The sequence below is a fragment of the Oryzias latipes genome, chromosome 14, assembly GCF_053564925.1.
Source record: "Oryzias latipes strain Hd-rR chromosome 14, Olatipes_Hd-rR_3.1".
NCBI lineage: Eukaryota > Metazoa > Chordata > Actinopteri > Beloniformes > Adrianichthyidae > Oryzias > Oryzias latipes.
The window spans coordinates 15,841,196-15,865,836 of NC_136250.1; the positions used below are offsets into that span (position 1 = coordinate 15,841,196).

The following is a 24,641-nucleotide window of genomic DNA, read 5'->3' on the forward strand; positions in this document are numbered from 1 at the left end:
TTAGGACCTAGTATAATGACCTCTGTTTTTTCTGGGTTCAAGAGGAGGTAATTAATTGTCATCCAGGTCTTGATGTCTCTAATGCAGGCATTCAGTTTATCTATATGGTCATTTTCTTCCGGTTTAATAGACAAATACAACTGCATATCATCTGCATAATAGTGAAAATGAATGCTATGTTTCGTAAGGGTAGCATATAAAGCATAAAGATGATGGGTCCTAAAACTGAGCCCTGTGGGACTTCGTAGCTAACTCGAGTGCACTGAGAAGAATCTCCATTTACATTATCAAACTGGTACCCATCGGATGAATAGGATTCAAACCACTGGAGGTCAGATCCTCTGATCCTGATGTCATGCTCTAACCTTTGGAGTAAAATACTGTTGTTGATAGTGTCAAAGGCTGCACTGAGGTCTAAAAGGACCAGGATAGAAAGTAGTCCTTTTTCTGAGGCTGACTAGTGCAGTTTCCGTACTGTGGTGCTTGAAAATCTTCAAGTGCGGCTATTGTCCTGTAGGTGGCGGTAAAGCTGCTTAACTATAACTCTAGGATTTTTTGAAATAAAAGGGGAGGTTTGATATTGGTCTATAGTTGGCCAAGTTGCTAGGATCTAAACTGGGCTTAACTGACCCAGGCTAAATTAAAAACTTTGTGTCTTTAAAGTACATTATTTTATTAATGCAAGATAACATTGTACAGCCACAGATTAACAAAGTTTCAAGTTCTCTTTGAAACTTTATGGAGCAAATCTCATGTAGAAAATCAGATACATGCTCAACACGTTCCCTTGATAGCACAGTAATATATTTGTGCACAAGAAAAAAGAAACTAGAAGTGTTTTGGAACATTCTAATTGTTGGAAGAAAAATAATATCTAGAACTTGTATCAAAGTAAGACAGAAGAATATACTAACAAAATCTTTTAGGTTTTTCCTTATACATCTTAAAAAATGTATATAACAATTAAAATGTAAGCAGCTTCTACAATGTATGTTCGCATTAATGCTTTTGAAACACAAATGCAAAGATCTAAATAGATTAGCTAATTGTTACAGCAATAAGTGCCTAATCTATTGCTAGTATCAGCTCCAACTTATTCACCATTTTATTTCCAATTAATCTTAAAGATTTATGACTCTGGAATTACAGTAACTGAAGAAACAATTGAAGTAGCAATAAACTTGAAATCAGACAGGTGAATTACAGCAGTTTTATTTGAAAAAAAAAAACAATTTCAGTTAATACATTGAATGAAGCACTGAAACAAGCCACTGGGACGTTGCAAAATACCACTAGAAAAGATGCAACTTTAATAAAAGCAAAGATTGAAGTCATTCATTCCGTTAAAAAGGTAAAGAACTAGAGGGGAGCATATTTACACCACGACAAAGTTTCCCGTGTCTCTACAAAATGAAACTAGTATGAGGCCTCCTCATTCTAGACATTTAAAAAAAAATAAATAAAAAGAATTACAAACAGGTATTTTTAAAGAGCAAGCCTTTGATCTCCAATGCAAGTTCATCAAAAGACAGCAGTCTTTAAGAAAAGGCACCACTGAAGGCGATGAATCACACAATCCATCCTACGAGGTGGCAGCCGCTTTTCACAAGACCAACAATTTTGTTTTCTATGCTGTGGAGCTGAATAATAAGCTGCAGAAGAGTTAAGGAAACAAGAGCACGATTAGTATGTGAGCTTTTACACAACTGACGGTTTGAAGGAAATAGACTGGTTGTAACATTCCTGTACATAGTGTTGGGTGAAGTGAGGCGACCCTGCTGCGGACAGAAGCGGTTTGGCTGGTATAATAGCGCTCCCTGCAGGATAAAAACAGCACCAGAGTTCACAGCACCAGAAAAGTTTGTATTACCCTTTGCCATTGACCAAAAAAAAAGTGGGTAAAAAGGCGCACACCTGATCATACCAGATACATACACTTTTGATCACATTAGACATGGACATTTCATTGTTCCCACTTTCTGAAAAATCATACCACTGGAATAAAAATGGGCATTCCTAACCAAAAAGAAAAAACGATCCATTCTTAAACCCAAATGCATAGCTTTTAATTTGAAGGAGCAGCAAATTTCAGTGAACTATAACTGTGGCCACGCTTTGAAATGCTGGTGAGTAGACGGTAACGCGTCTGCTGCAGTGATGGAAAGTTACTCCCTGCTTTGTGCTTCAGTGTCAGCCATTTTCAAAGACTTTCTTAGTGACAAAAAAGAAAATTAAACTAAAGAACCACTCCAAACTCAGTAGATTTGGGACATTGCAAGTCGCTGTGACTGAAAAAGATTTCAGTTTGTACTAAAGTGGCACACACACCTGGTGGTGGTGGGAGGGTGCTAGAACTCGTATGTGAAGTTAAGAGAAAAAAAATACAAACTATGTGAACTAACAATGATACAAATTTTATATAATTTAAACCCTTCACTGGTTAAGACAGAAGCCATCTTCATCCCCGGCAGATCATTGCCAAGTAGTACAAAAGAGGAGACCTCACTGTTGTCATGAAAGCGTCTAAAAGTGATGCAATAACGTCATCTTGACTTTAAAAAATATGGCATGCTTCATTCTTCTTGTGCGCCTCCTGAAAAATCTCCAGCATCAAACTTTTCCTCCTCTTTTCCGTAGTCAAGACACATACTTTGGCTTTGAGACTTAACTCTCGTGTATAAAAATCTTACTGCAAGTTGCACATAAATGGCCATGAAGGAGAAAATTAGGGTAAGGGGGATAAAAAGACAGAATGGGATTTATTTAGTATAAAAACTGTAATAAAAGGTGTATTTTTAAAGGGCCTACTTTTTCACCTTTGGTTGTTTTTTTTAACGCACTTCTAGGTCCTTCAAAACAGTTTTTAACATGACAAGTTTCATTCATCAACTATCCATGCACAATAGTTAATGAAGGTTTGGTAGCACATGTAGTCTACGGTCTACATAGAGCGTCAAAATAGAGGAAATGCCAGAAAAGATTTCTTTCCGATTGAATGCAATTTTTCACACCACATGGACTCACAGGCATTGCTGATTTTGGTCTGAAAAGTGTGGCTCTGTTTTGCATTCTACTCCTACCATTAAGCTTCCTTTAGCTTTTACCTCTATTTAATCAAACCCTCTGATGAGTTGAGCAAATGTTCTGACATTAAGGAAGCACAGCAATGAACACGGAGCAAACATGGTATGATGGCTATACATCGTATTTACAGCAAGTAAGAAAGATTTTGGGTAAAAAACAAAAAAACGTCCTTTGGGAAGGTCATCCTTAGGGCAGAGCGACAAGGATATGAGGATGATCACAAAAATGTTGTACAAAAAACTTTGCTGCCTGAAATTTGGAGTGAAATTCTAAATTTGGTGTGCTTAATGATTAAAAAGTTTTTAAAGAAAAAGGGCACTTACAGTGAAATCTGTGACTAAACTGTGACATTAGTAAGAAAGAAGTTGTTTATTCTGCAAAAAACCTTTCTGGAAATCGAAAGAGGATTTTAATGTGATCAAAAGAGATTTTTGCAGAGCAGTGAATGGTGTTTAAGGCCTTAAAAAACAAAAACTGGTTGTCCTCAATAGTGGCACTGTGAGGGAAGGTTGAAAGCAGCAGAGGGGGGAAAAAAAAATTCAGTGTTTCAGGCCAAACGTAGGATGAGAGTCTACATGGATTCACCAAGGGAATCATCATCCTCCAGAGATAAGGGCAGGTAGAGATCCTGAAAACAGAGCAGAGGTATCCGTGATCTGAGCATCAGGACTGTGTTAAGAAATAACCATGTTTACAGAGAAATGGACCAGTACCTTCTGCTTGTTGTTCAGACCTGGACTAGTTGGGGTGGATGTGGGGGAGTTCTTGGAAATTGGGGTGGAGATCTGGCTGCTGGAGCCGGTCCCATTGGCTGAAAGTGACAATACAGGAGAGGACAGATGAAGGAGTAAAAGATGAAGTCAGCTTTGTATCTTAAACAATGCATAAGATGATTCAACCCTTTAGAAGAGTCGGTCCTTTATTGTGGCCTCACTTGGCAACAAATAAAGCCAGACTGGAGCTCCAGCTCTACTGAACCGATGAGTTCTGTTTGTCAGTGCACACTGTATTCACAGACTTAGTGTTGCGTCTCGTTGCTAGGATTCTCTCAGTGTGGGACATTGTGCTTGTATTTTGGAGCAGTGTGAGGTGATTTAGCCGTGTGAGTTAAACACTTTAAAAGGCTTTTTGTTCATGAAAGATGAAAGGAGGCCTGGAGACTCGCAACCAGATGGCGAGTCTCCGTTTATGCCAAAAGGCACCGAATACAACAAGAGGAAAACGCCTCACTGTCACTGAAAAGTCACACAAGGATAGGAAAAATGCTAAAACTGCTTGATTTTTAGAAACTAGGTTGGTTTAAAATAAGCAGCTTTCAAGACAAAACATGCAGGAGTTTTGATCAGTCATCACATTCTGAGCCTTGAAAGACAAAAAAAAAGGTTTTCCTCATCGCACATGAAAGTTCCTGACTCTTCAGCCTTTTCTGACATCTCTTCTCCCTACTGCATGTGAGCAAAATGGGCAAACAAAACACATGCAACTGTTATGCTTCAGAGAGAAACATAGATGTAGAATGGATCATTTTGTGATTCTGTAAATATTGTATGCATCAGTAAAAGAATCAGTAAAAAAAATAAAAATAAAAAACGAATTTAATTTTTCTTTTTGCAAGAAATTATATTAAAAAAAACATTGGATAAGTGGTAATATCAGAAACAGTCAGGAAATTGTTTTTGAATTATTGAAAACTTGTCAAAATTACCAGGCAAGTGAGACGTTTCCTGTGCCGTGACCCCATTATCAAGATTTGTGAACCCTCAGCTTCCAGATTCATAGATAAAGCTGACATCTTGAATGCCCATAAGCTGTGTTTACTGTCAATCATCCCTCATCAAACCTCCAATAATAGAATTCCACAGTCCTTAAGTAGACATCCATCTAGTTTCTTTACGCTTATTTGTTCTTAAAGCAAATTACAAAGCTACCACCAGATACGAGTAGAATCTGTTAAAAGATGCAAAAGCTCTTTAAAGCTAGCAGCAGAATCTCAATGATCTGCTGCCTTCTGGATATTGTCATGTTCAACTCCCCTGCCTCTCTGACAAATGGCTCAGAGGAGCTTTTGTTTACTTATGTTTTATTCATAGAGCTTTGTAAAAAGGCACATCATACTGCGTTACAACTCAGATTAAAGAACCACAAAAAAGCAGAATTTTAAATGACTTAATTCTTAGTAAAAGAATTTGTTTTAGGAATAAAAAATGTTGAATTTTAGACAGTCAAATTTCTTTTTGGAGAGATTTTATCAAAGGTTTTCAAACCAAAAAAAATTGCAGGAAAACATTGTGTCATCTGACACAAAAAATTTGTCCTTACTAGACATTAAAGAACCACTCCAATCATCTTTTGTAAAATCGTTTCAAGTGTTCATTTGACTATGGTGTTTTTAGCCCAAGGTCAAGTGTTCTATGTGGTTTATTAGGATATAGTTTCTGCATAGTAGCAGTAGTTTATTAAAAAAAAAAAAAAAACACCTATGAGTTGTGGGTGGACAACTGGCACAGCAACAAAAATGGCGAGCAATATTGGAGCCACATGGAGGTACATGACGTCTACAAGTGGATCCATCACAATAAAGCGGAGCAGGGAGCTTGTGGCCTGCCATTTGTAATTTCTTTGTCACAACTACACGCTTCTTCAGACGGCATTTTTTAATCTGCTCGAGATGCACCACGATTTAATAAAGAAATACTCAGATATGCAAATTTGACCTTTATTTTCTTTATACATGTCCATCAAAAAAAAGCCACAAAAACATGTTAAGAATTTTCAATGGAGCGGATCTTTAACCAAGTCAGTCATCTATTTTCATTCATTATTGAATAGGAATAATCCCCCAATCCTCACCATCCCCCTTAGACAAAGGTCAAAGGTGAGCTCCATCCCTCTACTTTCATATCTAATGTTCTGTTCACTATGTATTGTGCCCCATTGTTATCGGCATCCTTTTATTTTTTTTCCTTTTATTTTTATTTTTAAAAAGCAGTCTTAATGTCAGTATTCACTGTGCTCAAGATAATAGACTCACTGGATTCAGTGGGTGACTTGCTGCGTTTGATGAGACCCGGACTCTTCACTGAACCACGTGGGGTTTTGGGTCCTTTCATCACCCGGCATTCTGTCAAAACAAAGTCAAAAAAAGATCTTTATTTTCAAACTGGAAAAACAAGCTGCAAACACTTCTGTTTCTGATTAGAAATGCATCCATCAGTCAGATGGTGAAGCAAAGCTTCATATGCAATTCTATTTTGTACTATAATCCCATTATATTCTGGAGCAGTGTTTTTCATATTAGTAGACATACTCCAGACACTGCTGCACCTCTCCAAAAGCTTCCTCTGCGTTTGTACTGTCAGGCAGTTTCCCTCCCCCTCCCTCCTCTTCCTCTTTTGATGCTAATTATACTGTCTGTCCTCCTTCCATCTCCTGGGATCTCACCACATTCATCTTCTTCCTCTTAACCTTCACAGACACCACCACATACAACTGCATTTCTTTGCCATTGTTTGGGAGGTGTGCCACCATCACTCCTGCAGACTGGCAGCCTCTCTGATCAACTCCGCAGGCTCAAAATAGTCCAGACTCTCAGGTTCTCTAGTCTGTAGCAGAAACCATGACTGCAACGAGGAGCCGGTTTCACGTGTGCCTTCTCTCAGATTAGTCTAATTTTAAGGCAACATTTGACGATGATCTTCTCCAACTTTACACACAAACATTTTGCATTAAGAAATCTTTTTTTTTTTCCTCCAGAGAACTTAGATTGATCTCAGCTGAAAAGTGTTGTGGAACACAGTTGAAATAAAAAGCCATTATGATGCACTGCAGACAGGGGCATCTCAGCTTTATTGAGGCAGACTCTGATGTCAGGATGCACCATTTAAAGTGGAAATGGCCCAGATGTCATTACAGACTACATCAAATCTTTCAGCTTGAATCCCCCAAGGATACATGTAGAACGGAAATCATTAAAAGGTTAAAAAAAAGGCAGAGAATTTCCATGGCAAAGACAATAGCTGGAAACAGGCCTGACTCTACGATGTGGCCAAATTTAAGGATCTGGAAAAGATGCTGCAGGAGAAGAAGAAGAGGGCTTCAGGTGGAAGTAGGTTATTAAAAATAGGCTTTTCAGGTCTGCTGAGAGCACACATTCAGGGAGCAGATTTCACCGTTTCTTTCCTCGACTTCTCAGCAGTATCAGCTGCAACATATCAGCTGGCCTAAACCTGTCAGTAGACAGATTAAAGCTCCGTTTTCCTGCTTTTTTCCAACCCACTGCTGACTGCTGATAACACTCCCTTCACAATATTCCTCTCACCATTTGTCAGGCTCCCTCCCACGTGGCTCTTTTTTGTTCTGACTCTGCTCTGAATATTAATATCTTTGCGGTATATTTTTTCCCCACTTTTGAGACAGACAAGCCTGTGTTTGCCATTTAAAGTTATTTTCAGAGCACTGTATTGATTTGTGTTCAACTCATTTGCACATTAAAATTGATCGTCAAACAAGGAAAAATTGAAGCCAGCTCTGCATTACCATTCTCATCCAGAGAGAAGTCGTCCTGTGCATAGCGGAACTTTTCTGGTCCACACGCGATGAAGACATCATCGTCCCCAAAGAAATCCTGAAGGCAGGTAACCTGGGAAAACAGAAAATCCAACACCTGATGATCTGAGAACAACACATGATGCTAGAAGAAAATTCTCATGTGTAGAACTCAGGTTTTCATTGGCCTTTTAAAACACTGCTAATACTGTTACAGAGGGAAACTTTGTTAACAAGTAACACTCAACCTTCAGTGAATGCAGATGTACCTCTAAATGCCAAATGTATGAGCCCTTCAGGAACGCTCATCCTTATTTTGTTGCTGGAATTTACATGCACATCTTATTTTGAATATATATAATCTGAATATTGTTCAAACTGTTCTTATGTTACAACACTATGAACATCTCTGAATAACTTCAAAACAGATTTCCTGGTAATAGCTATCATAAAGCAGCGTATTATGTCCCAACTTCCCAGTCACAGCAGTAACAGTAACTTTATTTGATATTCTGAAAAAGAAAGAATTCCAGCGTGTAAAATAATTATTTGCCTATAACTGAACGCATACCTTCATAGCCAATTTTTTTCCCAATTAAAAAATAATTAAAATAAAGTTCTGTATTTTCATTTAAGGAACCATCAGTTGATAAAAAAAAAAGTTGCAACATCGTAAGATCAGGTACAAGAGGTTTACATGCCAACATCATTAAAATGTACCCATCATATCCTCCATCTGAAAAAGGATTTTATTCTAGCTAAACTAATTAGAACAGTCCAAGATCAGAATCAGGCATGTATGGGCATATGGTCATTGCAACAGCAGAGGAAAAACCGCAATGAGGACAAATTAGTGCATTAGATAAAGGCTGGTAAGCGTTCCTAGCCAGCCCGGTATCAATTTCATCCGCCAGGATATTCAGATGGAAATCTAAATTTTTAAAGAGATTTGAACTTCAATAATTCCTGAGTTTTACACAGACCATTTTCCTTTGAAAAGGAAAGTCCAGTCCCATTGGTCATTCTTGATTTATTTTTTGCTTTATCTAGATGCCATTGCCTACAGTCTATTGGGGATTTTATTACTTTTTTTTTCCTTTTTGGATGCTTTAAAATTTACAGAAAGATACAAATCAGACAAATGAATCTAAATGTAGTTTAGCCTGTTTAAACCAAATTAAAATGTGCTTAAATTGTGCATTTTTATGTTATTTTAAAATTTTCCGAACTTTAGAAAATTAAAGAAAATTTAAAATCAGATTTTTTTGGTTTTAAATGCTTTTTAACAAAATTCCCCATTGTCTCTGAAAACTGGGAACTCTTAACTCTTAACATTAAAAATTCTTGAGTGGATCTGAAAATATTTAGGGTCTAAATTCTTGACCACTAAAGCTTTGGGCTGTTTGAGGCCTTTACCATACATTTTCTCAAATGAAATACCTTCATCCACCCTGGATTTATGTAACAAAACTTGGACAAAAGGCATAAAGAAAACCAAAGAGATGATAACCCCACATATTTACACTAAGGTTTAAATGGTTCAACTTCCTCAGTCTTTTCACTCTATAGCAGCTGTTGAAACAATAAAGTCTACTTAGTGGACAGATGTCTTTGGGCCACGCCTTCTCCTGAACACGCCATTATGCAGCTCAGACACGCCTATTAAAGCCATTCAGCTAAAAGCTTTCTCCTGCAGACGAGATTGGTCGTCATTCAGTTGCATTTGAAGCTTTCCCTTTCAAAACCAGATCAACTTTATTAATTTTTGTCATTTACAGATCACCTGTACTACCTTAATGGAGCCACTCTGCTGTTCAGAGAATTTCATGGTTCTATAGAGTCATCTGTATTTGGAAGAACTCCCCGGTAATCAACATGCATTACGGTGTCCTTTGTGATGCACATCCAAACTATGAGCTGCAGATAATTTGAGAACACCCCACCCAACAGCTGCCATGCTGCTTCTGGATCCTGCTAGACAAGCTAAAACAGTGTGTGGTGGTGACTTGGTGGCGTGGCATCTAACAGCTGTACCCCAGAGACACTTTACCCCCAGAACTCCCCGGATACAGGCCTGTCAGATCTCTGCTGACCTGAAGAGATGTTGCCTCAATTCCAGGGACGAAAATCTAATTGTTTCAGTCCAATTCACAGGGTATAAAATTGTGGTTCTCGTGCGTATTCATTATCAAGAGATTCGATTTAACTTGCCGTCATTAAGTTAAACTGTTATGTGGCAACAAGAGCGCCTGGCAGTTAATCATAAATGGAAGCATCAGCAAATGCCCTCTTCCCTCCAGGACAAACCTGTGGAGATCAGGAGATGGAAAAATGGTGGGGGCTGAAAGACAGCGGTGCATGTTTTAATAGCTTTAGACGAAAGATCTGATTAAAAGGGATCAAATGTTCATCTAACAGACTGGAGCCGTATCTAAATCTTTTAATCTATACTTAAAGTTAGGATCCTGAGCCACTTAAACTAAACTGTTGAGTAATTATTGATGGATTTCAAAACATACTAAGTTTGAAATATAAAAAAATAATAATAAAAACTTAGTATCTTGTTCCATATGCACGGGTATGAATGGTTCAATACAAAACAGATTAGAAAAATTTGCATGCTAGCATCGATGACAAGTAATTCTTTGACTTAAACACCAGCGATTAGTAACTGATTTCAACCAGACCTGAGCATGTAAAGAAAACCATTTCATGAATACCACAATAATGCCAACCATTAATCAAAAAGTCCAGTTTGTCCGAATTTGGCAGAAAAGTTAAAATGTGAGGAGGAGGATAGTCTGGGAACACCTGGATACTGCAGTTTAAACTGCATCTGGCAGCTGCCAAACGGTGTCAACATGATTCACCAAGCCCCTCAAAATTTCCCAGGGGTTACACATTTTTTATCCAGAGAAGCCGCTGAACTTCATATTAAAAGAAAGAAAGAAAAATCGTTTTAGACCAATTGATCCATCCCTAATCTTTTTCTCAGCAGCTGTCAGAACCACATGACAACTTCCACAGATTGCTATGATAGTGCAATAACTGAATTATTCAAAGTAATTTCCCTTCTAAATGGATGATGGTCAAATAAACAGAGGAGGCTGATGAATGAGATCAGCTTCTGTCAACCATGTTTACTTTTAATTGATTCTTTAAACCAACTTGCTAACAAGGTCAAGGGTTAAGTCCGGGCATCTACACTTTCCTTCAAGCTGCTTCATTATAAAAGTATGCCATTCATAACATAAAATGGGGGACTAGATTAGATAAGGAGCATCCTTTTTTAAATAACAGCGAGTGGTGGTTTAAAAATGCACAACTAAAGCGTGACAATATGTGAAAGATGACTTTTTGTGCAACAAAAACAATTTTGTTTAGTAGCAGGAAGCACCTCTTCTGATTACACAGCTGGCTTGTTTTGAGTCCTGCTCACCCTTTCAGAGGCTTGCCTACAGCTAAAGTCAATGAGCTATTGAGAGTTTTCAAAGAGAGATCTCATTACTAGACAGTTCCTTTTTAAACCTCTGCAAACGTTCCAAAATGTTTTGCAATTTAATGGGTAAACCAACAACACACACACTGTGCTTTCTTCATTTCCAGGCCATTAGGAGGTGCAGACAAGATAATCCAGCATTCTGCAGAAGGAGAACATGCATCTGAGTAATTTTTGAGTAAACACTAAAAGAAGAGAGAAGGAAAGCCTGTATAACTTAACCTCAAAGCTTTGCGAAATTGCATTTCCTCACACATTCCAGCACGGTTTTGTAAAGAAATCTAGAGAATTTCAGGATAAAAGTCCATTTCAGTGGAACACTTCTCAAAAACTGTACTGCTTTCATCCCTGTGACCTCTTGATGCAGCACAGCTTTTACATTTCCATGAGGGTGCAGTGGGTGCATTTGGGGAACAGATGAGCCCCTTTGAGTGATATCTGGAGAGTCATGAGGAGCAGCTGGTGTCTGGTGCTGGTTCAACCCCCAGCCCTCCCTTCTGCACGGAAGCAAGCTTTTCATTTGGCCGACTGATGTGGTCGTAGCTTTTATTAAATTTTGCTTCATCTTCCCTCCAGGTCATGCTCAGTTGTTGACATAATGTTCAGGCAGGAAATCAGAGCCGTTTGCAGACTAAGGCATTGATGGTGTTAGTGGGGATGGGGGGGGGGGCTGTCATGTACAGTTCCTTGTCTGTGTAAAAAGCTCACCCTGGGGACCACGCCCCTTTAAGAGTCAGACCTGCTGCCTCCGCTCTGTGTGGGCTTACTTCATGTGAGATGTGGAGGCTGTGAGCTCCTTATGTAAAAAAAAAAAAAAAAAAAAAAAAAAAATGCAGCAGAGCAGGTAAAACTCAATGCAAAGAGCCCACTCAGCGCATTACAGATAGTCATGAATTGAATCCGTTGCAGTAAGCTTATTGCCATGACAACTGCTTCTCTGCTAAAGGAGACTGCAAGAGCCCTGATAAACAGGATTTATTTCCCTCTAAAATACATTTTAGACAGAGAGGAAAAAAATTATACATCCATTCTTTTTTTTTTTAAGAGAACATTTTTTATAGAGGTTGTCATAAAGAAAGAATTGAATCCTTTTGTTCTGACAAACCAACTGACCGTGCTCCTAAAGCATCACTCTCATCGGTTTTAAACCTAGAAAACAATTCAGGTAGGTCCCAATTTGGTTCAAACTGCAACATCTTAGCATAAATAATTGTAAAATTTATGGATAAACAAAATATGTTAAATCCAAAGTAGAGCTCATCATCCCTCCAGATACAGCAATCGGGTCTTTAGAAGCAAGATGAGCACATGTTCTGGTTTTTTTCTTCTTAAATAGAGTGGAGGAGTAATTTACATCCCCCCCCCCTGAAAATAAAACTATCCCTAATTTTGCTGTAAGAATGGAATGCCTGAACCCCACCATTCCCTCATCAAGCTGAAAGGAAAATCAGCATTTGAGAGGAAAATGGGTGTGATTTAATCCACAACAGAGGCAGGGAGAGTCTGTGCGGCACTGAACAAGAGGCACAGAGCAGCCATTTTACAAAAACTGAATAAAGTATACGATATCTTTTATTTTTGTCGCAAAATGCACCCATTTCATTTACCGCCTTGTCTCAGTGAAGAAATGCCCACAGATTAATACAGAAGACTTCATGGGCTTGCATTAATAGTGAACTCTCCCACCCACTTCAGGATGTGGTATCTGACAGACCGGTCCACACCAGCTGGGCTCTCTTTGTGCCTGAGATGTGGTCTCCTAGCAACCAGTAACCAGCAGCTATCACAGCGGAATGGGGAAGAGGATCGGCGCAGAGTCTGGGAGAGACGGGGCAATGCATCAATACCACTTCTACCTCATGCACCTCGCAGAGCGGCTCAGCAAAAAGATCCCAAAAACATGAAGAGTGTCCCACATTCTTTGGACACACAGAATAACTATGACAAATTACTCATCATAAATAAACATTGAAATGACAAATCAATATCCTGTGAGCGAATTTCTTTGTGGTAGCTCATAAAAAATGTATAGCAAAGAAATTAGCACAACATGACATAAGGGGATTACAGTCCAGCAAGGGTTTTTGTAAAAGCCATTTTAAGACCTGATCTGGGCAGACTGCGCCCCAGGGAGACTGCATTAAAATCTAATCCCCCACGCCCTCTATCAATTCAAAGAACCGGCCCTGATCAGACATATGATTATGGACTGGATACAAACGCAAGAGCAGGACAATATGGAAACACCTAGAGTACAAGTCTACCCCCAATGGAGAATACACCAACACTTAACCATATCAAAGAGGAACAGATGTCCACACCCTCACATGCTTTTACAGCAAAAGCTGACCCCCACCACTTTTAATTTGTACTGAATCACAGCAGTCTGGAGAGTTTTTGATGCATGCTGGGAAGCACAAGGCATAGAGAAAACAGGGAAGAGTGAGACAAGTATCTGCATTAACATGCAATGTATATTATATTTGGCTATGCTCTTTTTATTTTTTAAGGGTCAACAAGATCACTTTTGCAACTTACAACTGAGGTGCTTCTATGTATACTTTTACATAACTACAGCAAAATGAACAATGACAAAGCATTGTGTGCTTTTAGCCTAGTTCACTTGCTGAAAAAGAGCTCCGTCAATGAAATTATCCAAAAGTCATTTTCTACATGTATGTTATTTCCAACATTAAGCAACAGCTCTTACCCTATGCCACAACATTTACTTTAAATCTGAACTCCAAGTCTGCTGTGGCTGCCAAAACTTGCCAAAAATTAAACAAAGAATTGGAGCGTCTACACTCAGTTACCGCTTTATTAGGCACACCTGTCCAACTGCTCGTTAACACAAATTTTGAATCAGCCAATCACATGGGAGCAACTCATTGCATTTATGCATGTAGACACGGTTAAGATGATCTGCTGCAGTTTATACAAAGCTTAAGAATAGGGAAGAAAAGTGATTTAAGTGACTGAAACTGGCATGGTTGTTGGTGCCAAACAGCCTGTTCTGAATATTTCAGAAACTGCTGATCTACTGGGATTTTCACCCACAACCATCTCTAGGGTTTACAGAGAATGGTCACAAAAAAAAAGAGAAAATAACCTGTTAGCAGCAGTTCTGTGGGCAGAAATGCCGTATTGATGACAGAGGTCAGAGGAGAATCGTCAGACTGGTTCCAGCTGATAGAAAGACAACAGTAACTCAAATAACCACTGATTACAACTGAACTCTGCAGAAGAGCATCTCTGAATACACAACATGTCCAACCTTGAAATGGGCTGCAGCAGAAGACCACACCAGGGTCTCACTTCTGACAGCTAAGAACCAGAAACTGAGGCTACAATTCACACAGGCTCATTGGACAAACGTTGCCTGATCTGATGAGTATTTTTCCTGACCAAGCCCATCCCTTTATGACCCCAGTGTACCATCTTCTGATGGCTACTTCCAGCAGGATAACACGCCATGTCATAAAGCTGGAATTATCTCAGACTGGTTTCTTGAACATGACAATGAGTTCACTGTCTTCAAATGACCTCCAGTAGTGAGATGTGGTGGAACGGAAGATTGGCGTCATGGATGTGCAGACAACAAATTTGTAGCAACTGTGTGATGCAAGTTAAACATGTCTATTAGCTAAACACCCAAAAAAGTGTTTAACTTTACATGTAGGTCCAGCTATGCAGTTAAATGCCTACAGTGTCAAACAGCCAAAGAAGTGATTGATGTCCAGAACCACAAGAGACTCCTGTTGCAGTCTCAAAGGATGTAGACAATGAGATTTTCATGAACAAAGGTGTCTCAACAGTGTTCCCATTGACCTGCCACATCACTGTTGACTGAGGTTAACAGCAAACAGCGGCTCCTTTTTTACATATGTGGCCTTTTCCCTTTGCATTTACAGGTACCTAGTTTTCCATTTATTCTAATACTTGCCTGTCCTTTGTCCAGTAATCATTTATGAATTGTCCACAATCCCAGCAACATTTTTCCTTTGAAGCTGTTATGTTTACATGCTGTTTAAACCCAGCTTTATTTCCGTCTCCAAATAACAAAAAAAGCCTTTTAAATATAACCAAATCGATCAGCAGCTTCACACATCTTTCACCATGATTTGACAGGTAGGACTTACCTGTTTACCATCCAGTGTGTAGATCCTCTTGACTGCACCACTTTCAAGCTTGATGGCCTCTGTGATGTCAGTGAGCACCTGCTCAAAGGAGTGCGCCGTCTTCTTGTTGAGCAGGACACGGACAGCTTTGCGTGGCTTGACGCCGCTGCGCATCACTGTGACCAGCTTGGGCCGAACAAACTCCTTGTTTTCTCTGGGCTCGCTGGCAGCCTTGGCTGCTAAAGACTGCATGTTCTTCTGGCTTGCTGAGGCCTTCACATTCACAGACCAGTTGGGGTTGACATTCTTTGTGTAATCGACTTTCTTATAGAAGTTCTCTGAAGCACAAACATAGCTCTCCCCTGTGGTAAACATAATGGGTTAGTGTTGTAACTCAATCAGCTATTTGACACCAGAAACACTAAGCAACTTTTGACCTTTGGAGATACCAGTTAACCCAGAAGGGAAAAGAATTTTTATTTTATTTTATTTTTTTAATTAAATTTTATTACATTTTTTATTCTTCAAACTAAAATCGATTTTGCCTACAAAGTAGTTTTCAGTACAATAATAGGTTCAGATAAACCCAACCATTTTTGTTCCTTTGTTCAAAAAGTTTGTTCTCTCAGTAGTAGGCAGTGAAAGATTATAGATCATGGTACGTACACACAGGGCATGTGTGCGCTGAACAGGCATTCTTGAACATGCTTTAAGCATATCCTGTTCACACAGCTCTGTTGCAACCCAATACTCGCACATGTACTCACAGTTGGAAGAGACTTTGCGCAAAATATCGACGCTGTGCAAGTCTTGCTTCAGGTTTTTTCTTTCACAGCTCAATTCCGACATATGACAGACTGTCGTATAATTCCAGTCAAGCACAAACTGTAATTATTAATTTCTCCTCCATGATCGATTTTCAACCAATTGGCCGTTCTGTGTTTTGAAAAGAATCGTACTCGTACATCATCACCAAGTGCATCACTACTTAAAAACATAAGCAGTGACATGTGAACACTAGAGTTTTGAACGTGGAAGCTCAAAACGTGCATGTGCGTGAGTTTTTCATAAACTTCATTGGAAGCAGTTGCTCAAAAGCGCATTTCCAAGCCTGGTGTGAACGTAGCATCAAGAATAGATGTAAAATCTAGTACCTAATCACTTTGTTGGCTAGATACAGCTTTACAAATAACTTCATTGCATGCAAGTTTGTACTTTATGTTTTTCAGCATCATAGTTAATAAAGAACTATTCAAAAAAAATAATTCAACAAGCTAAGTCAACTCTTCAAACACTGCAAGAGAATTTTTGGCTGCTGAAACGGCTCCAAACAGAATAACTCAAAACCTTACAGTCCCATTTACGATACAAGAGTCTTTGAACAGATAATGTAAAAAACGTTTGTGTTCCATTGCAAAGTGCTAACCTTCTTCCAGCTCATCCAGGGTAGAGATCTTGCGGGATCCATCGATAGTAAAGATGAACCGGACGCCTTGTGGTAAATTGATGTGGTCAGAGAGGGAGCGCGTGAGGTCGGCAAGGAGAGAGTCAAAGGAGCGAAACCGGTCACTGGCCACGGCGTACACGATGCCCTTAAAGTAGCGGTCACCGTTGCGGTAGAAGCGCACCTTTTTGGCCTTCTTCTCATTGGTGAGAGCCTGCAGGGTGCGTGTGCGGTAAAAGCTGCAGTGGGCGCTGTGGGTTGGACTGGGAAGACCATTCATCCGGCCACCTCGAGGTGTACGAGAGGCCTTGTCCCTCTCATCAAAATGGCCAAAGTCTAACTCCATGATGGCTGACAGCTGTGATGGTTTAGACAGATGTGAGGCAGTGAAGAGCAGCGCCAGAGAGTCTGCAAGACGAATGAAATATTTAACAAAAATGTTATTTACTTAAGCTAGTTACTGATAATTACACATCTTCGTACATTAGAGTACCCTTTTTCATTATGTGCAGAAGCTGGTTTACAACAAACTGACCTTTAAGCTGCATTCAAATAGACAAGCTAACCAACTCTAATGTTGGTGCAGGAAAAACATCAATGATTCTTTAAAACTTTTTCACATGATCTTGAATGGTATAATTCACAGACAGTTATATTATTGCCCAAATAATTGATATACTTTAAGAGTCAACTTTTAAAAAAAAAAAGTATCTTCTTCTGGCGTTAGGATGCAAGAACTGCTTTACGGTGAGAGCCCCACACATTTGGCATGGGTGCAGAAGTGTGAAGCAAAAAGATTGTCAAAAATTCAACTGCAGATTCTTCAGTCAAGATCTCCAGCTTTCAGCTAGTTTTATGCACAAATTAAATCGACCAGGGATGTCGAGGTGAAATTAAGAACTTTTCCCTCAAGAAGAAGGCAGGTGTAATGGTGTAAGGTGTCAACTTCCAGTTGACTCATTACAGCCTGTTCATAGAAACATTAATTATTTGTTTCATTTTCAGTCAAATGCAATAAAATAAAGTCAAGAGTCCCAAACAAGAAAACTTTATCCCGTCAAACCTGTAATGTCAAAAAACATCCTTAGCAGAAAAGGTCAACATTGCTAGTTTTAGTGTGCGATTCTACCACCCGTAAAGACCCAACACAACAGAAAAAGGACCTTTAAGAGATTTTCATTAATATTAATATTTCCTTAATGTTAGAATTTCTCAGCTAAAAAGCAGGAACATTTAGTAAAAATGCTGCAAAATAAACCAAAACAAAAAAGGTGTACAATCACAGCTTAATCATAACTTTTTTTCCCTATAAGATTAAAAAAGAAGCACCCAAATAGTTTGATAATAAATCTAAGAATTGTTTCACTACATTTGGGAGTCAAATTATTAGCATCATTTTTTAACCTAGATATTCTTGACTTAAATGGCTAAAGATCTCACCTTTTCCAGTTCATAAACCGACCATACAGCTTCATTTCATTTTGTGAAGATTTGAATTTAAAATGTTGCTTCTTTCCAGCCATCAAATTAAGCAAATGATGCACCTGTCCGGCCAACAGACAATAGGCCAGCTATGCTATGAAGTCAGCTGACCTACATTGAGAGAACAGCTTTTAGAAAGAAAAAAAAACAAAAAATTTTCAAGTCAAACTCCTACCTGATGACCACAACCAAGAACTGAAAGCCACAAACCTGCTGACCCATATCTTTGAAAATGAAACGCACCCAACAAAAGACCCACACCCAGCTGCCACATAAAAGAGGACGTTTTCTGCAGAGATTAAAGATTCTTTTTGATAAAGAGAAAGTCATGACATGCCACAATAACAAGTGAATGAAACTAACAAACACCCACACAATGTTTGACATGCACTTTTAACTCTGCAGTTACTATTTTCAGTATTTTTTTTCCACCTTTATTCAACCAGGATAAAAAACGAATTGAGATTAAAAACCTCTTTTGCAAGGGCATCCTGGGCAAGTTACTACTTTTCTTGCAACTTGTTTAGTCTGTCAAACCTTAATTGTTTTTTGTAAAAGAACTCTACTTTTGAACGGTTAAATTATTTTATAATTGGTAATGTTTTTTGGAATAATGCATTTTTTTTCCATGTCAAAAGGAAAAAAAATAGGACTGGAAGGTGGAAATAAAAACTCTAGAAGACAAAACTCTCTTTAGATACATTGCTTTGTTAAACAAAGAAAAAGTTTTCAGTGCTGTTCACTGCATTATAAAGATGAACAGCAAGTTTTTGAAATTACAATGGAAGATGTGTTGAACTCGTTGACTTTCATGGTGTACTAACATTGATTAAAAAAAGTCTTCAAGTAGAACAAAGACCTAAAGATGCTTCCTTGTGTAATTCCAGACGAGGCAGGTGAATACATGATGACATAACCAACTAATTCAGTCACTTCCCATCCATGTGGCAGGGCCCTCCAAATCATGCACACCCCCAACTGAGCTGCTGACTCGGGGGTTTTGTGACAGGCACATGGTGCGAGAGGGACTTGTGCGCTAAAGGTGCTGACAAAGACCAGGTTTTAGACCCATCTGCCGCACCATACTGTGACCCGTCCCCAGAAGAGGATCTGCCAGGGCGGTCCATTGTCTCAGACAGGGTGCCTGCTTTCACAGTGACATCACCATCACTGCTTCTGCTGCAGCAGCCGGCTCATGTGCATCCTCTTAGTGCAAGATTATCACATTTCAGGCAGTAAAAAAAAAAAAAAAAATTCCCTCATTAGGGAGCCAACATTGTAGCTTCACCCAATTTATTTTGGTAATATATCATCACATGGGAGGGGAAAAGGCACACTTTAACTTGCAAATTATTAGCAGAGCTTTCCCCACTGCAGTGGTTGTGAGTTTTGGCCTGGTTCTGTTTCAAACGGAGCCACCCACACAAAACCCACCGAATGCAAGCACAGTGGTCACCTTCATCAGAACTCATCTACATCAGCTTTATCACCACAGCTGTCTGAGGTGGTTCTCAAAGACATGATGATCAAGTAGAGGTTGAGGGGAATTGTTCATCTCTTATACATTATGGAGGAGAGCAGCCACATGGCGAAGAGTTACAGCAAGGAAGACAAGTTTTTGATATTCTTTTTCCCCCTTTTTGTCAGAGAAAAAAAAAATGGAGCGAGCGCCCCTAATTACACTGCACCTGGTGAAAAACGCCCATCAGTAGAAAAGCTGAACAATGAATCACATCCTCTAATGAGCTTTAGTGCAGTGAGTGACACTCTGATTTAAAACCAATTCTATTCATTTTTAGGAGAATAGGAGTCATGTGGTTTAAAAAAAAAAAAAGACTCACCTGCGCGGCTGCGTGCGGGATGAAGGCGCGGCGCGGTGCGGTGCGGGGGAAGGGGGGAGCGGATGAGAGCGTGTGCGCGTCGATGCAGCAGGAAGGATAGCGGCACGCCGTCTGTGCGCTCTGCCTTTGTCTGCTTCTCTCTCCGGGAGGAACCAAGCACCCGCCTGCCGGGCCGCGCTGCCACTGGGTCCTAAAGAGCCGCGGCCACGCCCACCGCGGAGGTGCGAGTCTGCGCCCGAGCTCAGCTGGTTGGGGCTGACGTCAGGGCCCCCCAAAAGGTGGACCTGCAAACAGCTGCAGCAATTAAAGGAGGAGATGAATTGCTGTGGTGGCTGGAGGATAAAAGTGATTGTGTTGTGGGACATTAATCCCCGTTGATTTTTCTGGGAGTTCTGTTTCGGTTGTGGCTCTCCATTAGAAAAGCAAAACCATCAAGGCTGCGGGGCTTTGATGCTGGTTCTGGCCTTTATTTGAAGCAGATGAAAGCTTGATTACATCACTGTTTGACTTTCCTTTTCTGTTCTTTTAAATCACTTATTCATTGCCACTAGTCCATGTAGTGATTTGTGCACCACGCAGAACATGATTGTATAAGACATCAAGACTACTCAAACACCATTGTTTCCTTTAACAAAACAAATGTGTGGTAGTCCGAGAGTTTCCCACAACTTCAAATGAAAGTTGGTATGTTTGTCTGGAAATCAAAAAGGAAGTTTGTCCAAATGGGCTTCAATTTTGGATTATTTCATGACATTAAGATCAATCAGTCTAGAATAGCTATTCACCTTTATTTCTCCATACAGGGAAAAGACACATCTTATCACAAATTATCCAATCTTTTTCCAGCAAATACAACTGAATAAACCAGACTTCAGAAACAAAAGCTAAAAAACAAAAGTGAGATTTTTTTTTAGTTGAGGAATGTTAATATTTAAAATTGAAGAACCTTTATTTATAGGCCCCTGCCCCAAATCAAGGGGTTACCTTCTATTCTACTTAAAGCACCAATGAAACTTTATGACAATTAAAATAAATGTATTAGAAATGAAGTGTGCTGTGAAAGACGGGAGGACAATAAAATGAAACTTTCTTCATCTTCACAATTTCAACTAATAGTGGAAATCTCATTTTGTCTGAACTGTCTGCAAAAAAAGGGAAAAATATAAATTGTCTTTTCTTTCAGACTTCAACAAATGAGCGCAAGTCATAGTTTAAAAATTTCCATCTAAAAATGTTTAAATCATAATTTGAAAACATTTCACAGGAACATGACTGCTGTAAAAGGATTTAAATAGCTCATAGAAGCTAAAACCCTTTTTTAAGCACTTTAGAATTTCTGTGACAGCATTTTACTATTTAATGTTTAAGTCAAATCAAATCTTTAGCCAAAGTTCTAGTGTACATTTTATTTGTATGATCACCGTTAACAGATTTACTATCCCAAATTACACACAATGGATTCTTTGGAATGCTTAAAATGTGTGCTTAAAACATACTTAAACAATGTACTAAAAAAACCTTTTGCACTTGATTTATTTATTGCCTTACCTGTGTTTAACGGATAAAAATATCACATGGGCGATTATGACACTCGCGAATAACTGGAAAGAGCAGCGTCAAATGACAATTGTGCACACTCAAACCTAAACCCAAATTTTCTGCAGTTTTGTGTCATTATTTTTCAGGTGTGAAGAAATCATGGGCTCTTCCATATTCAGGGTTGCAATATTTGTGCTTTTGAGTACAGTAAGGGGCAGATGGATAATGGTAACTGAAGCTGACATTACAGTCCCACGCCGATCATCTTTTGATGTATTTTCAAGTTGTTCCCAGAGGTCTTTCAATTATGATTATGCCATTTTTAGCCAAATTTTTTTTTAAAAATGTAGTTTTCTAGGACATAGTTTCTGCAGAGCAGCAGTAGTTCATTAGAAATTTTCCTCTGAGTCGTGGGCAGGACTGTTGGCACAGAGAAACCCCACCTCTTCTTTCCCTTCCAGTTGCAGAGAGCTCTTTGTTTTACACTCTCTCTCTCGCTAGCTTACAACCCCTCACACCCCCACCCTAACATTACTGCTGTAACAAAATTGGCTGGCAACATTTGAGCTATCCAGCCGTATAGTTTTGATCCAGATGCCAGCTCAGACAAGGAAAATGAAGACGTATAGCTGTCTGCAAGTGGATATGTTTGAAAGGAGCAGAGCAGTGTATTTTCTACGCAACAACTATTTTTCAAACAGCATTTTTTTATTTGTTCCTGATTCACAATGATTTGAATAAAGACATACAGCACTCAGAAATGCAATTTTAAACTTATTTTTCTTTATGTATGTCCTCCATGATTGGTAAAAGGCCAGGCATGAATGTTAAAAACATGTTTAAAACACCAAAAACTTTATTTTCATTGGTCTGGTTGTTTAAAGAGGCCTTTTCATTTTCTTTATTTCACACTTTTACTTTGGAGGTCTCTTCCATAACTTTCTTTCTCAGCCCATGGCTGCTCGTGCTGAAGGGGAGCTGATGAGAAGGCTTATCCCTGCCTGCACTTTAATCTTGATGCCCTTTGCAAAGCCATCATTGGCCGGCTTCAGTGCACATATAAGGTGATAAGCTGTCAAGTGTTTTGAAACATCCTGAATGTCCCTCAAAGCATGTATAACAAAAAACCCCTGCATGCAGCCCATTAATAATAGTCGTTTGGCTTTACTCGTGTTTTAGACTGTTTTATTGTTTAGGCAGAGCCTTGTGGTTTTTATTCATGATTACTGCAAAATCTTCATTTCAGTACCGCTGCATGCATCTGTTATTCCTTGCACAAATATTTTTTAGTAAAATTATGCAGCAACAGTGGAAAAATGATCAAGAGGTAGATCCAGTCAGTTCCAGCATAGCATCACTGTCAGACCCTGCAAACCTGTTCAGATCAGCCCAATATAAACCAAGGGACACACCTCCTACTTTTTCAAGGTCATTGTCCTCTTTCTGTTTTTTTTTGTTGTTGTTGTTTTTGTTTTACCAGACATTGAAACACCTCCAATGGGATCAATGGAGAGCATCTCCAGCAGACACCCAATCCATCACATCTGACTCCTCTCAACGGACCACTGTGGAGGAATTTATGGATCCCACAGAGGTGTGGATTCAGTCTGGTGACCTGAGAATGAGTCTTTCAAAACAATGTTTAGTTGTTTTCTTTTTTACTTTTTCATTAAAAACATGTGCCAAGGATCACATGATGGTTCTGCTTTCTGATTTTGCTCGACGTTCTTATTTGTTGTGGCAAAAATGAAAGTAATGTCAATTATTGTTCCTCGCTGGTTCTTATAAAGTGTCTGAGGGATATTTTGTTGATAATTGTTGTTGATAATTTAAGAGATTTCAGACTAAATCTGTAAAAAGTGACTTCTAGCATCTTAGTGTTGTCTGACTTAGTGCTGTTTGTGGCCGTTCAAGTATAATATAAGTTCACTTTGGGTAAAAATATATATAAAAATGGAAATGTTAATAAATGATTCAAACGCTGCTGCTGGGATGCCCTGGCTTTTCTCTGAAGGCAGGAAGGCTGTGTGAAGCACTTGCAGCTCCACATCCGATGATTGTGTCTTTTTTAATGAAAGTCAACAAAACAAGGGCTCTAAATATCTGATTCATCGCTCGATCCATACATCTTTAAGAATCTGCTTTGTGATGTGTTACAAACATCATTAATCTGGCGGCACAGACTATAATGTGTTTTCTGACATGTCTCAGTTTCATTACAAATGTCTTATATGTGTTAGGGTGTCACAGAATTTTTTCTGAGATGCTTTTGGACACATGATCTTGTTAAGTTCTATGATTCTATGTCTTACATTTATCTGTTTCAAAACAGTGGGACCCATTAGGCAAATTGATTAAGCTTTAGAGGCAGGGAGAGAGGAACAACATGGGAAACAGGAGCTCATTTTTTGGCTAAAATGGGACATGAAAAAAAAAAAAGACTTAGGAAACTCAAAACTGGAAAGGTACAAGTGTGCTCTTTTTCATAAATGGGAGATCCATTCCTTTCTTTAAAGATAAGAACTTAACTTAACGGCCTAAAGTAAACTTGATGAATTTTATTGGCAGTTCTAAATATTGTGTAATTTCATTTAGCTGAATTTTGTATCACAACGCTAATCATAAATGGTTTGCAGGAGTTGTCAGAGTATGATAAAATATTAGTTTTATTAATCAGGCAGAATAGAAATGAACAATTTGCTTTACTCTAACAAGTGAGTCAGCTCAAATCAGGGCATTAGTCAGCAGTTGTCCTTCCTCAGCCGTCAGGATCCTAATTGCAAATAATCCCCAAGGAGCAGTTTCATTTTAATGATAGTTAAAGATATTTCTAATTCAAAACAAGCCTATTTTTAATGGCTGAACAGTGATGAGATTAAAAGAGAGCTTGTTCGCTCTTCCAAAAGACACGGCATCAAGCTGAGAGCAAAGAAATAATTCTGCTCCTCTTCTCACACGCCCCCAACCCTATAAACCACCTTCTGCACCGAACCCCCACCCTTCCATCAAGCAGCAGGCAACGGTCAGCCGATCTCTGCAGCTCACTGAGGGAGGTGTGGAGGAGCCAATCATCAGAGTGAATTAGAGTT

General features: G+C 39.1%; 1 protein-coding gene across 1 annotated transcript; it reads right to left on the reverse strand.

Annotated features, from left to right (window-relative positions):
* Positions 1-1,196: 1,196 nt before the first annotated feature.
* Positions 1,197-20,388, reverse strand: LOC101157476 (neuronal migration protein doublecortin). The gene is made up of 7 exons (XM_023962522.2): positions 20,014-20,388; positions 16,673-17,098; positions 15,268-15,608; positions 7,621-7,723; positions 6,116-6,205; positions 3,798-3,895; positions 1,197-3,712 (listed from the first exon to the last, which is right to left on the reverse strand). Exons 2-7 carry the CDS (start codon positions 17,034-17,036, stop codon positions 3,656-3,658), a joined length of 1,053 nt encoding a protein of 350 aa, XP_023818290.1. The 5' UTR covers positions 17,037-17,098; positions 20,014-20,388; the 3' UTR covers positions 1,197-3,655.
* Positions 20,389-24,641: the final 4,253 nt, after the last annotated feature.

Coding starts and splice junctions, on each gene's coding strand:
- LOC101157476 (XM_023962522.2), bottom strand. CDS start 17,036: ATGGAGTTAGACTTTGGCCATTTTGATGAGAGGGACAAGGCCTCTCGT. Junction 15,609..16,672: donor CCTGGATGAGCTGGAAGAAG/GTTAGCACTTTG, acceptor TGTTTACCACAG/GGGAGAGCTATGTTTGTGCT. Junction 3,713..3,797: donor GTCTGAACAACAAGCAGAAG/GTACTGGTCCAT, acceptor CTCTGTTTTCAG/GATCTCTACCTGCCCTTATC.